The 14192-nt window shown below is 36.5% G+C and overlaps 1 protein-coding gene across 1 annotated transcript in view; it reads right to left on the bottom strand.

Moving 5' to 3' along the window:
* ADGRV1 (adhesion G protein-coupled receptor V1) overlaps window positions 1-14192 on the bottom strand; it is a 614420-nt gene that overhangs the window by 439972 nt on the left and 160256 nt on the right. The window contains exons 52-56 of the mRNA XM_003404981.4: window positions 11327-11473; window positions 8606-8861; window positions 6977-7179; window positions 2489-2665; window positions 1935-2117 (exon numbers count right to left, since the gene is read on the bottom strand). Coding sequence (XP_003405029.2) covers window positions 1935-2117; window positions 2489-2665; window positions 6977-7179; window positions 8606-8861; window positions 11327-11473 — 966 coding nt within the window. The remainder of the gene's footprint in view (window positions 1-1934; window positions 2118-2488; window positions 2666-6976; window positions 7180-8605; window positions 8862-11326; window positions 11474-14192) is intronic.

Below are 14192 nucleotides of genomic sequence, written 5' to 3'. Positions count from 1 at the left end.
TTATCACTAAACAATTAATATACATATTGTTTTGTGACATTGGTTGCCAACCCCATGACATGTCAACACTCTCCCTTTCTCAACCTTAGGTTCCCCATTGCCAGTTTTCCTGTTCCATCCTGCCTTCTTGGCCTTGCACCTGAGCTGGGATGTTCACTTAGTAGTCACAAAATATTCCTTTTGTAATCCATATTTAATTTTATTTTTTTGTATCCCAGAGGGAAATTCCACTACTGACATAAACACTGACCAGATAATTAAGTTTTCCTATCTAAATCCACCCAAAATTTTTAGTTTAACAATAGGCAAAATCAAGAAATCTGGATGTCACACTTGGAAAAGCAGAAAGCTTATTAAAATGTCTGCAAAATCACATCTGTACTGTAGAATACAGAATACGTTCCCTACAGGATGCGAGTCTTAAGAATGAATATGACCCTAAGGACACTACTAAATGATGGGACATCAATTTCATATCTAGAGTAAAGTGTTGATAATACAACTAGAGTTGGAAGGCTAACCAAACACACTGCTGTGTAGTTGATTCTGACTCACAGTGACCCTATGGGACAGAGTAGAACCACTCCATGAGGCTTCCAAGGTTGTAAATTTTTATGGCGGAGTCCTGGTAGTACAGTGGTTAAGGTATTTGGCTGCTAAAGAAAAGGTTGGCAGTTCTAACCCACCAGATGTTCTGCGTGGGAAAGATGTGGTAGTTTGCTTCTTGTAGAGTCACAACGAGTCAGAATTGACTCCACAGTAGACTGTCAGATTTTTGGTTTTGGTAAATCTTTACAGAGCAGACTGCCATGTCTTTCTATGGGGGACCAGCTGCTGGGTTTGAACCACTGACCTTTTGGTTAGCCATCAAGCGCTTTAACTATGGCAACGCCAGGGCTCCTCCTTGGAAGACTACTTCAATAAAAAATCAATTTATTTGTTTCTGTTTTCAATATAAAAATCTCATTTACTTGCATTTCCCCTCCTTTTAATAGGAAATGTTTCAAAGCTCTTAATTTATTGAAACACTCATGATTTAAAAAAACTTAACCATAATTGGCCTTAATGTGTAAGAAAACTGAGATGTGTATGCTCATTTCTTAGCTTCACTTTACTGCCCCCCTAGTTAACTGATAAATTGAACAATATTATGCAAATATGTCTAGGTAAAATCAGGCTAAGTGTAGACAGATAGTGCTATTTCAAGTTACTAACATATTTTCATGGATGTTCATATGCTTTTTCCACTTGATGATTATAAGAAAATTATAAAAACATCTTATTCTTGTATATTATAAAATGCTCAGTTTGAAAAACCTATAATTCTTGGGGAATATTCTGCAATTTTTAAGATTGGTTAGCCTAAGAATAAAATACTGTTTTAATGTTTTTTCTAGTTTTAATTATATAAAATTCCTTAAGAATATTTTGTTCCTTTCCTATTATTTTAGTTTGTTTTGAAATTTTAGAAAAAGGTTTGGATTTTAAAGTTCACATTTCTACTGCAAATTCTAAATAAATAAATGCTTTCAAATAAATCCTTTTAAGCATTAAGAAATAAATAGGATAAAAGATCCTAAGATTCATAAGAGTAGTCTAGCTCGTCAGGTAGCTATTATACATTCTTAAGCCCTTTGAAGTTAACTATTATTGCTTTTATAACTTCAGTTTTAAATAGAATCAGGTGGGGGAGTGAGAAAAGGGTGAGATTATCTTTTTTTAATGTTCTCTTCCTATGTTCATTAATGACTTTTCCATAACTAATAACATTTCTGTTTGGCTTGGCATAGAACATTTATGTATTTACGAATTATATGTATTTTTTTTATGTATTTGCAATACGTTTAGCAATCACTGACACACATTCATTGGTGAATGCCTATAAAACATTTGAATATAACCATAAAATGCTTATGTTTCCATGAATAGCATACTTGTCCATTTGAAAATTCAAGAATCCCTTGAGCTGGTTTAAAGTCTTCCAGGTCAGCACTGTCCAGTGTTGCTTTCCAATAAACATTTATTGCCCCAAAGCTTCCAGCCAGCCGGACCACAGGTATTTGAAGAACATTCAAAGGTGGAGGCACCTCATAGGCAATAATAACGCCACCAGCATCCTTTAAGTAAGGAGTATAAGTTGAAAGGCAAGACAAAAGTAGAAACTCTTATAAGTCATCACTTTATAAATTTATCATTTTCATTTATATTGCTTATACGTCACCCTTCAAGGAGAAATTATAGTTGGATATAAATAGGAATAATTGTTCTTGGAACTCTTAGAATTTAATGAAAATAACTTGCTTGATCACTTGGTCTCGTTCAAAGAGAACTAAGAATTAGTCTGTAAGACAAATTTGGTTGCTCTTCTATTTAAAATATCCACAAGCAGAGCTGACTCTTTTGCAGGTAATATAATATTATAAAACACTGGACAAATTAGCAGGGACAAACTTGTATATTGCTATAAATATATGAAAGTTTCTCTCACTCTGGTAACATGAAACTTAAAAATTCCTCTGGGATCATCATTTTCTTCGATTGTTATCTCAGCTATTTCCATCCCAGGTCTGCGTACAATTGGCTGTCCTGCAGAGAAGTCGGAGTTTACCAGGTGCACGTTGGTGATATTGACAATAAATCCTTCCTCCAACTCTGGAGCATCATCCTGTGGTGTGGGGGAGGGAGATGGTGTTTTATTTTTTTAAAGATATGCAATTTTCATCACTTACTGACGATGACCAAAGACCACAATCTTCAGTATGGATTACACCTCAACATAAAACAAAAATCCTCACAACTGGACCAATAAGCAACATCATGATGAATGGAGAAAAAGACTGAAGCTGTCAAGTTGTCAAATCAACAGCCATGGAAGCAGCAGTCAAGAAAACAAAAGATGCGATTCATTGGGCAAATCTGCTGCAAAAGACCTCTTTAAGTGTTGAAAAGCAAAGACATCACCTTGAAGACTAAGGTCTGCCTGACCCAAGCCATAGTGTTTTCAATTGCCTCATATGCATGCAAAAGCTGGACAAAGAATAAGGAAGACCAAAGAAGAATTGATGCCTTTGAATTGTTGGGTTGGTGAAGAATACTGAATATACCAGGGACTGCCAAAAGAACAAACAAATCTGTCTTGGAAGAAGTACAACCTGAATGCTCCTTAGAAACAAGGATGGAGAGACTATGTCTCACGTAATTTGGACATGTTATCAGGAGGGACCAGTCCCTGGAGAAGGATATCACACTTCGTAAAGTAGAGAAAGATCCTCAACGAGATGGATTGACACAGTGGCTGCAACAATGGGCTCAAGCATAACAACAACTATGAGGATGGCGCAGGACCAGGCAGTTTCGTTCTGTTGTACACAGGGTCACTATGACTCAGAACTGACTCAATGGCACCTAACGACAACAATTTGCATCAGAAACCTGGTATCCTTTGGTAAGGAATACCTGACTGTCCACAAGAATGGGAAGCTCTGAAACCATATCAAAAAATTCTTTTTTTAGATTTTAACACACTCCTACTGCCAACTTCAGGATCTTTTGTGATATTCAAGCTTACTGTGATGTATCAATGGAACCCTGATACTCATTAGCAAGTAAAACATTTTTAAAACATACTCCTAAATTTGGATCATATCCTATTGAATTATTTTTTGCTCATATAATATCCCAAAGAAATTTAGGTCAAATTGGTAAATGCTATAGGTCCACAGAGCCAAAGTATGACACTGAATATATACCACCTGAATTTAGAGACAATCTCAAGAATAGATTTGATGCATTGAACACTAATGACTGAAGACCAAACAAGTTGTAGGATGACATCAAGGATACTATGCAAAAAAGTCATTAAAAAGACAGAATACAAAAAAAAAAAGAACACAATCGATGTCAGAAAAGGCTCTGAAACTTGCTCTTGAACACAGAGTAGCTAAAGGAAAGGGAATCAAAAGAGTTAAACAGAAGATTTCTGAAGGAATCTCAAGAAGACAAAATAAAGTATTATAATGAAATGTTCAAAGACCTGGAGTTAGAAAACCAAAGGGAAGAACATGCTTGGCATTTCTCAAGCTGAAAGAACTGAAGAAAAAATTCAAGCTTGAGTTGCAATAGTGAAGGATTCTATGGGCAAAAATTTGAATGACACAGGAAGCATCAAAACAAGGTGGAACACCCAGTCAATGTACCAAAAAGAACTGGTCGATTTCAACCATTTTGGGATGTAGCATATGATCCAGAACGGATGGTACTGAAGGAAGAAGTCCAAGCTGCACTGAGGCATTGGTGAAAAACAAGGCTCCAGGAATTGACAGAATGTTACTTGAGATGTTTCAAGAAATGGATGCAACACTGGAAGTACTCACTCATCTCTGCCAAGAAATTCAGAAGACAGCTACCTGGCCAACTGACTGGAAGAGATCCATATTTGTGCCTATTCAAAGAAAGGTGAATGTGGAACTTATCAAACAATATAATTAATATCACAGAGAGTAATATTATGCTGAAGAAAGTTCAAAAATGGTTGCAGCAGCACATCAACAGGGAACTTTCAGAAATTCAAACTGGATTCAGAAGAGGACACGGAACAAGGGATATCATTGCTGATGTCAGATGGATCCTGGCTGAAAGCAGAGAATACCAGAAGGACATTTATTTACCTGTGTTTTGTTGACTGCACAAAGGTATTCGACTATGTGGATCATAACAAATTACGTATAAGATTGTGAAGAATGGAAATTCCAGAACACTTAATTGGCCTATACATAGGCCAAGAGGCAGTTGCTCAAACAGAACAAGGGGATACTGCATGGAATTAGGAAAGGCGTGCTTCAGAGTTTTATGTTTCACCATACTTATTCAATCTGTATGCTGAGCAAATAATCCAAGAAGATGGACTACATGAAGGAGGAGGCAGCATCGGATTGGAAGAAGGCTCATTAATAACCTGTGATATGCAGATAACACAACTCTGCTTGCTGAAAGTGAAGAGGACTTGAAACACTTACTGACACAGATCAAAGACTACAGCCTTCAGTATGGGTCACACCTTAACATAAAGAACATAAAAATTCTCACAACTGGACCAATAAGCAACATCATGATAAACAGAGAAATTATGGAAATTGTCAAGAATTTCCTTTTACTTGGATCCACAATCAACACCCACGGAAGCAGTAGACAAGAAATCAAAGGACATACTGCATTGGGCAAATCTGCTGCAAAAGACCTCTTTAAAGTGTTAAAGATGTCACCTTGAGGACTAAGGTGTCACTTTGAGGACTAAGGTGTGCCTAACCCAAGCCATAGTATTTTCAATCACTTCATAAGCATATGAAAGCTGGACAACGAATAAGGAAGACAAAGAAGAGTTGATGCATTTGAATTATGGTTGTTGGTGAAAAATATCGAACATGCAATGGGCTGCCAGAAGAAGTAACAATCCGTCTTGGAAGAAGTACAGCCAGAATGCTCCTTAGAAGAGAATATGGCGAGATTTTGTCTCACGTGTTTTGGACATGTTATCAGGATGGATCAGTTCCTGGAGAAGAACATCATGCTTTGTAAAGCAGAGGGTCAGTGAAAACGAGGAACATCCTCCATGAGATGGACTGACACAGTGGCTACAACAATGGGTTCAAACATAGCAATGATTGTGACGATTGTGCAGGACCAGGCAGTGTTTTGTTCTGTTGTGTATAGGGTTGCTATGAGTTGGAGCCAACCAGTCATCCCCTAACAACAACATATATTTTTTAAGTGAAAGCTCGTGATGGTTAAGGTTATTTGTAAACTTTTTTTTTTTGGCTAGGCCATGCTTCTCAGTGGTTTGACAGATATCATGTAATCATCCTCCATTTTGTGATCTGACCCAATCAGTTGAATGAAGAGTTTCCTTGCGGGTGTGGTCTGCATCCAATATATACGAATGTTTTGGCAAAGCTTGCTTTCTCTTAATCCTGCTTCCAACTCATTATCCTCTGACCTCAGTTCTTTGGGTGTGAGCCAGCAGACTGCCACCGGACATGTACATCTTGGGATTCATCAGCTCCCATAACCCCATGTGACAGCAACCTGCCACCTGACCTGCCAATTTTGGGTTCATCAGGTCCTGTAACCACGTGAGCCAGAAGAAGCCTCCAGCCTGATTCCTAAACCATGGATTTGAGACTTGCCAGCCTACACAAATGTGTGAATCATTTCCTTGAAATAAATCTCTATTTATATTTATATATATACTTCACTGGTTTTCCTCCTATAGAGAAACCATCCTAAGACAAACTCCCGATGTAAAAACCTATATTTTAGTGACTCTTAAAAATGTTTCACTTATTTTGAGTAGGTAATAAAAATTTTCAAAAATCAAAAGGAATACACAGAGAAAAGGAAAAAAGTCTCTTTTCACCCCATCTCTCATGTTTTTCTTTGCTTGTCCTGTCTAGTACCTACCATTATTGCCACTTTCAGTTTCTTGTACACCATTACTGATGTATTCTTTCATTCATTCATTAATATTCCCTTCCTCTCTCTTTTCCTTTCTCTCTGTGTGTGTGCACATGGGACTTTTTTTCTAAATTAAGAAGTTAAAACCAGATGTAAGCCATGTGAATCTTGATTCAATTAACCATATCATGAAATTAAAATCCTGCCCGATCAAACTGGCAATGAGAATGACCAGACTGAGTTGGGACGTTTAATATTCAGAAGACATTGGTTTGAAACAATTAATCAACCCACATAATAGTGGATTCAACCAAAGTTCATTTACACAATCTAACAGTCTCAAAAAATAAATATAAATAACTGACACACTGGTCATTTTTTCCAGCCAGTTATTAAATATTTAATTCTCTGAGTGTAAATATTAAAGGGCTCACATTTTTATGTGTAAAAGCATCCCTTTTAAAGATTATTACCTTAAGTGTATTTAACTCTATTTCACATCATATTCATTGCAGTCTAGACTCACCGACAAAATAGCAACTTTGGCATGAGTTTCTGTCATGTTTTCTTTCATTATCATTATTGTTTCTTGGAGCACATAATCTTCATTTTCAGTAGCTTGATTATTGATGTGCAGTAAGAAATTCGGTTTAGCTATCAAGTGAATGGCAATATCCCCAAATAATCCTTTATCTCGAACAATTAGTAACTGAAGAAGAGTGATGTTCTCTGTAAGATAAACATGCTTCAAGTAAATAAGCTTTTTCACTTGCTGCCAATGCTCTACAAAGCATTTATGGTGGGATATTCTACATTATTCCTTTAAGATAGTTAAGGAAAAAGAGATAGGACAAATACAATTTATACTCTCAAGGAATGTTTCGTTCCTGTCTCCATTGTCCCCACATTTGTGCTGAGAATCATCTTCAACTCCTAGCATTATATCCCAGCTCTATCCCTTAATTTCTGGCTCTCTAATGCACTTTTCTATGCTGCACACGTCCCACACATTAACAGAAATTTCAGGAAATATTAAGAAAGTGCCTATATGCACGTTCAGCCTACTTGCTGATTACAAGTGCTCAGAAGAGCCTTCAAAATGACAATCATCATTTAATGACTAATCATTAGAATAAGAGAGCTTGTGTTCTTCTAGTAAGGCACCTACCACAAGTCTCAAAGTATTTCATAGCCCTTAGTTTTTATTTCATTTCATAGATTTTTTTTTTTAATTTCACTTGTCACAAAAGATGAAAAACAATATGTGCCTATTAATCTCTCCCACTGGTCTGGCAGTTCCTGATGACCAAAGATTATATCTTTGTTTCCAGAGCGCACAACTCAATTCCTGGCTCTTACTAGGTGGTTTCAAAATGTTTGCTGAATGAGTTAATGAATGCATTATCTTACTGTAAATCCGTTGCTTCTATTCCCATATAAATGGATATAAAGGCAAAGATACCTAACGACATGTCATTTTTTCCCCATTGATTATTTAAATAAAAGTTTCTTGAAAGCAGGATGTCCATGGTATTAACCGTAAATTTCAGAATCTTCACATAGTATTTTCCACCATATACATACATAAGTGAAATGACTTTTATCTACAATAATCTCTTCATCCTATAGTTTATATGAACGGTTATTTAGGGGAAGATTTCAGCACTAAACTCAAAGGATGTAGGAACTGACCACCATATATTTCACAGGAAAAAAAAAAAATCTAATTACTGCTTTGGGTTAAACAATTAGTGCCTTACGTATCATGTGCATTTCACTGTCAGGCCCATGATTCCCTGTAATTACTGAAAACCTATTATAGAGGGGAAATACGAGTGAGGAAAGAGAACAGATAAATAAAAAAGGATGAAAAAGAAACAGAATAACAAACAGCCATGATTTACTAAAATACTAATATTTCAGTTATGATGGTTGTATCTTAAAAGAGTAAAAGTATTTCCTATAGCATTATTGCTAAAGGATTACATAGATGCAAAATTTAATAAAGATAACAAGAAGTGAAAAGAATTGGGTATGACCTGTCAAACTGAGAAAGTCATATGAAAAGAGAAATTTACATTCTTTGTAAATATTAAAATTAGATTACTCAGTAAAATTTTGTATTCGAATCTGAAAAATATTTAACAAGATTTACCTTTTGGCTCTGCTACTCTAACAAAGACAGACTCGGCATGCCAGCCCACCAAGCCATAGGGTGAGTCATTGGGTAGAGTAGTTATCACAGACTTGTTCCTTTTCTGATCAATAGTAGCACCTTTTGATAGGTCCTCAACCCCATCTGTGGTGATACTGATGAGTCTTACGGTCACAACCCTGGATAACTCAGGTACATCATCAGCCAGAATAGTCAGAGTGATTGTAGACAGTGCCTGGCCTTCGGAAAATGAAATCTACAATTTTAAAGAAAGAAGATTCATTTTGTAATTATCATTGTATAGTAAGAATATCAAAAAGTTTGATTTTGTTTAATACTGACCACAACTTACATAACAAGGTATTCAAGAAGCAAAATATGATTCTACAAATAAATAAGTTTTTTTTAACATAAAAAAGTAGAAGGTTATCAGGAAAAATATAAAGTAAACCACTTCTAAAATTTAAGCTGGTTGAACATGTAGTAAAATTGTCATATCCTACAGCCTACATTCCATTATAATATAGAGTATATAGTCTCTCTCTCGGAATCTAAGTCCCAGATACTGTATGTAAAACAAACAAAAACACCAAACCCGTTGCCGTCAAGTCAATCCAAACTCATAGCGACCCTACGGGAAAGAGCTGAACTGCCCCGTAGGGTTTCCAAGGAGTGGCTGGTAGATTCAAACTGCCAACCTTTTTGGTCAGCAGCCAAGCTCTTAACCACTTCACCACCAGGGCTCCACCATATATAAAAAGCTATAAAAATTAAATACGGTGGTCCACTAGTTTAAACATTTCTCTCTATACAAATTTTGCGAGAATTGCTATTTCCTTTGGCCAAATTTTGAATAGATGTCCCATTTAACATTGAATCAACCAAAACAGAGGTAGAGAGAGAAAGGTAAGAGATACAAATCAGAGCCTCTCTTTTCTCCTGTGTAAAATCTTTTGATGTCTCTCCCATGTATAAAGAGTCAAATCCAGATTTTCTGGATAGGGCTTCTTCTTGTTTCTTGAATGCCAATTCCCACTGTTCCCCACCTCATATCCTATTCTCCAGTAATATGGCTACAGACTATTTACAATTGTCCAATTGCACACCTATACCCCTGTCTAACACTCATCCCTCCATCTAGAGAAAGCACTTGAGGATCTAAACTCAAAAGATGTATTAATAGAATCAGGGGTCAGCAAACTACAGCCAGCTGGCCAAGTCCAACCAGCTGCCTTTTTGTGTAAGTGATGTTGTATTGGAACGCAGCCAAGCTCATTCCATTACATATTGTCTGTGCTCTAGTATAAAAGTAGTTAAATAGTTGTGACAGAGACTGTATGTCCCACAAAATCTAAAATATTTACTATCTTGCTTTTTACAGAAAAATTTTACTGGCTCCTGAATAAAATAATTCTTCAAAAACATAACTGACACTTATGATAATATGCATTTAAATTAGGAACGATTTTAATCATGTTTATATAAGAAATTTTAATTGGGAAAAAATATTATTCAGAACATACAGGACCTAACAAATACTACTTATATTTTTGGCAACTTGCCGTAATATAAATATTCAGTGCAGTAATATTGCTATAACATTCTTAATACACAGAAACTCTAATCATCTTTCAAATGATACAGGAAGCTGGAAATGATGCATCATAATATACACCTGTTTGTATCTGAGGCAATTCCATGAGAGGTCCTTTGTAAGAACTCTTTGGGGAAGCATTTGGCCAAGATGCAGGGATTAATCTATGAAACTCAAGGCAAGCCAAGGAGGCAACCAATCTCCCAACCAGCTGCTAAAGGCTCCCTGAACCTTCCTCTTTGCAGGTCATCTATTTCTTTGATCTATTCTGATTCTATTTTTGAGCCTGGACCCCAATTTTATACTGTCCTTCTGTAGAGGATACTGTGCTTCTCTGCCCAGATCCCTTATCAGGCTGATGCCTTCATTCCCCAACTGCTGGTAATAACAGCATCAGTGTTCCTCATTGGGTATTGCCTTCAGTTGCAACGAACTGTCTCACCCACTCAGAGGGTGGCCTGAGGTCAAGGGTGACCAATACAGGAATGCAGAGGCTCATCCACTTTCCCTATCTGGGAACAATTCCAAAGAATTACCTCGGCTCCAGATCTCCCCCATAGGATTGACCTTAGTTGCAATCAATCACCTGGGGATCAGTCTCAGCCTCTGCACAGTCCCATCTTCCTCAGTGCCTTACAGGTGTATCTTCTCTATAAACCTTCTGCCCACAACTTTCCATCAAAAAGTCTATTTATAGTAAATTCAACTTTCATCACTCCTTAGCCCAATCTAGTTTTTCAAAAATCTAGCTATCTACAGACTTCATCACTATTTCTTCTCCCATTTTACCTAAATCTTGATCACCACATTTCCATCCTCAATTTGATTGCTTTTATCTTTTCTGACCATATAATACAACTAAAATTTGGTCAACCAATGTATTGAACCTCAAAAAGGTTAACTATTAATATGGATAATTTTGGTATTATATATAAAAGAACAATAACCACAACAACAAAACTAACATTAAGTTATATCCCTTTCTATGGTGATTAGAGTCATAGTACGAATCCAGTGTTGACACGATCAAACACAAACAATTCATCCATAAGGCAGGGTTTGGTCCCATGCACCAACAGTAACCACGATTTAAAAGTGACTCTCTCATACTTGTATATATTACATACCATGCCTGAGGTAGGAAATATATCACTAATACTTCCATCAGCTTCCCATGCTACGGTTATATGACCATATGTTCCTTTTATGCGCTCAACATTCAAGGTTACTAGGCTATCTCGCTCCATTTCTTCTACTTGCTTATATAATGAATTCTAAAAAATACACAAAAAGCCACAAAGGTTATTTGAAATTACCTGGGTATGGTTTTCTTTATTTAATATTATTAAGCATTCAAAATCTTTAAAATACTAAGCCACACGATATACTGTTAAGTGAAAAACAACAGTTAAAAAAAAGTAATGTGGATTGACCATGATTTTGTTTTAAAATGTGCAGGTCTGAAGATGCAAAAGACTAAGTTAAAATAAATGAAAATGTTAATATTTACAAGATTATTTTTATTTTTGTCTTTATACTTCCCTATTTTTTTTATACTTCTCATATTTTCTTCAAAATGAAAGAAGAGTTTCCTTGGGAGCTAGGAGAATTAGGTTCTTCCCCTGTGTAACCTCTGGCAATCCCTCTGGGCCTTTGTTTCCGATTTGGAATAAGGCCAAGGTCGCATTCAAATGTAACAATCTTATGAGACTCTGACAGCCCTTTCTGGTCATTTGCAAATGTCTCTTATCCTTAAATTCATATCCTCTAACATGTTTCTACTAACTATCCAGCTTCCATTGATGGTGGTTCATTCTCAGCTTACGGTCTTTAAGACTGTTATTCTTTTCAGAAATGTTCCTTTCCCCTCTGTTAGGATTTCTCACTTTCTTCTTGTTCTCACCTATGCTTTCTACTCTCTTTCTCTCATCCCAATCTGATTTCCACTCTGTGTGACCATAACAATCCTCCCCTAAGACTTGCAACACCTTTTTGCCAGTCATTTAATGTACTTTCCCACAAAACCAATACTTCAAAGAATCCCTTCTTATGACATCTCTGGTTTCTTCACAGGCAACAGGGCAGGCATATGAAATACAAAGACCTTTATTTTTAATCTTCCCAATAACATTTTTCTTGTCTTTTTACTATGTAATCTGAACAGTGGCTCCCCCATTAATTTCTTAAAGTTTATGAAAAGCTTCTATTTAGAACACTAATTTGAGTAGAGATTTTATTCTATAGTGATATTTTACACAGCATTTTAACATATTGTTACAGATGTTACATAGTAATAAAATCTTGCTCAAGGCAATAATACATTCCTGCGGAAAATGACTTGATTTTAAAATACGCATATAATTTATTCACAAAAGAAAATGTCTTGTAAAAGAGAAGTCTCTATCTGGCTCCATGTCCTCCAGTAATGAGGGTTAATAAAATAAAGATTTAAGGCAGTCAGAAAATAATGCAAGAAACTCTAAATCTCATCTTGGATCTAGGTATCCAGGCACAAGAGGGTAGTATTGAGAAATTCTGTTCAGCGAACTGAAGGAAATCAGAATACTACCTATTGTCAAGGGTAAAACCATAGTGACTTATGTTTCTAGAACAATTCTGGAATAAGCTTAAGCTTCATAGAGAGAAATCTACCATATTTAAATAGGTGTGGAATAGACTGCGCTCTCTACATGTAGCAAGGCTCCAAGGCAAAAAGGTGAAAATGAGTGGCAAAGCAAGTTGGTTCTTGCCACAGGAAGTACACCTCTGACCTACATACATATATGAGATCCTGAGAAGACCACATGAGTGTTCTGTTTCCCGTGTAATGACAGGTTCATATTAAGCATGAGCTGTGTGCCAAGCACCTTCTGGGTACAAGGATAAAGCTGTGAACAAAGGAGTTGCCCAGCTTTTTTAAATGATTATTATTAGTTTTTAAATTCTAGTAAAAATAAACAAAACCAACAATAGACAAATTAGGCAATAATAAGTGCTGCGACAAAAAAATAAGGCAGTATAAGAAGATACGGAATGATGGTGAGGAGTTGCGATCGTAAATCAGGGACGGCCTTTCTGGTAAGGTAACATGTGAGGAGAGACCCGAAAACAGTGTGGAAACAATTCATATTAATAGCTGGTGAGGGTAGGGGTCCTCTTCTTCCTTTCCTTCTTTATAACTCTCCCCCAGATCATATGTCTTAGAGTTACACTCTCCTACATGGTAGCCACGGGCCACACGTGGTCACTGAGCACTTGAAATGTGGCTAGTCTTAAGTGTAAAATGCACACAGAGTCAAAAAAAAAAAAGTATGAGAAAATAATGTAAAATGTCTCATGAATAATTTTATAGTAATATGTTGAAATTCTAATATTTTAGATACACTGGGTTAAATAAAATATAATATTAAACTTAATTTACCCTTTTTCTTTCTGCCTTTTTTTTTAATGTTGCTACTAGAAAATTTAAAACGACACACATGCCCTGCATTTCATTTCTATTGTGCAGCGCTGCCTTAAGGGGAAGCTGATGTGCCCTTAGCCCCAGGGATGGGCCAGACTGGGTAACAATCTTGTGACCCTTGCAAGCTATCGCTTCAGGATATTATCATATCCCAAACTCCTCATTTTCTCCTCCAAATCTGCTCCTTCTACTGTCGTCTATATCATGGCGAATGGCAACTCCATCCTTCAGGTCTCTCTATCACTTATTGCTGAATTATTTCAATAGTCTCCTAACTGATCTATTTCTGTCCATGCCAATTTATCATCTATCCTCAATACTGTGGCCAGTGTGGTCCTGTTAAAATGTGAGTCAGATCACGTTGCTCTCCTACCTCATGAAAACCAAAACCAAGCCCATTGCTGTAGAGCTGATTCCGACTCATAGCAACCCTGTAAGACACAGTAGAACTGCCACATAGGGTTTCCAGGAAGTGGCTGGTGGATTTGAACTGTCGATTTTTTGGTCAGCAGCTGAGCTCTTAACACTGT

This window comes from Loxodonta africana, chromosome 2 (assembly GCF_030014295.1).
Source record: "Loxodonta africana isolate mLoxAfr1 chromosome 2, mLoxAfr1.hap2, whole genome shotgun sequence".
NCBI lineage: Eukaryota > Metazoa > Chordata > Mammalia > Proboscidea > Elephantidae > Loxodonta > Loxodonta africana.
Note: the sequence above shows the minus strand (reverse complement) of the source record. Positions and strands in the feature narration are given on the sequence as shown.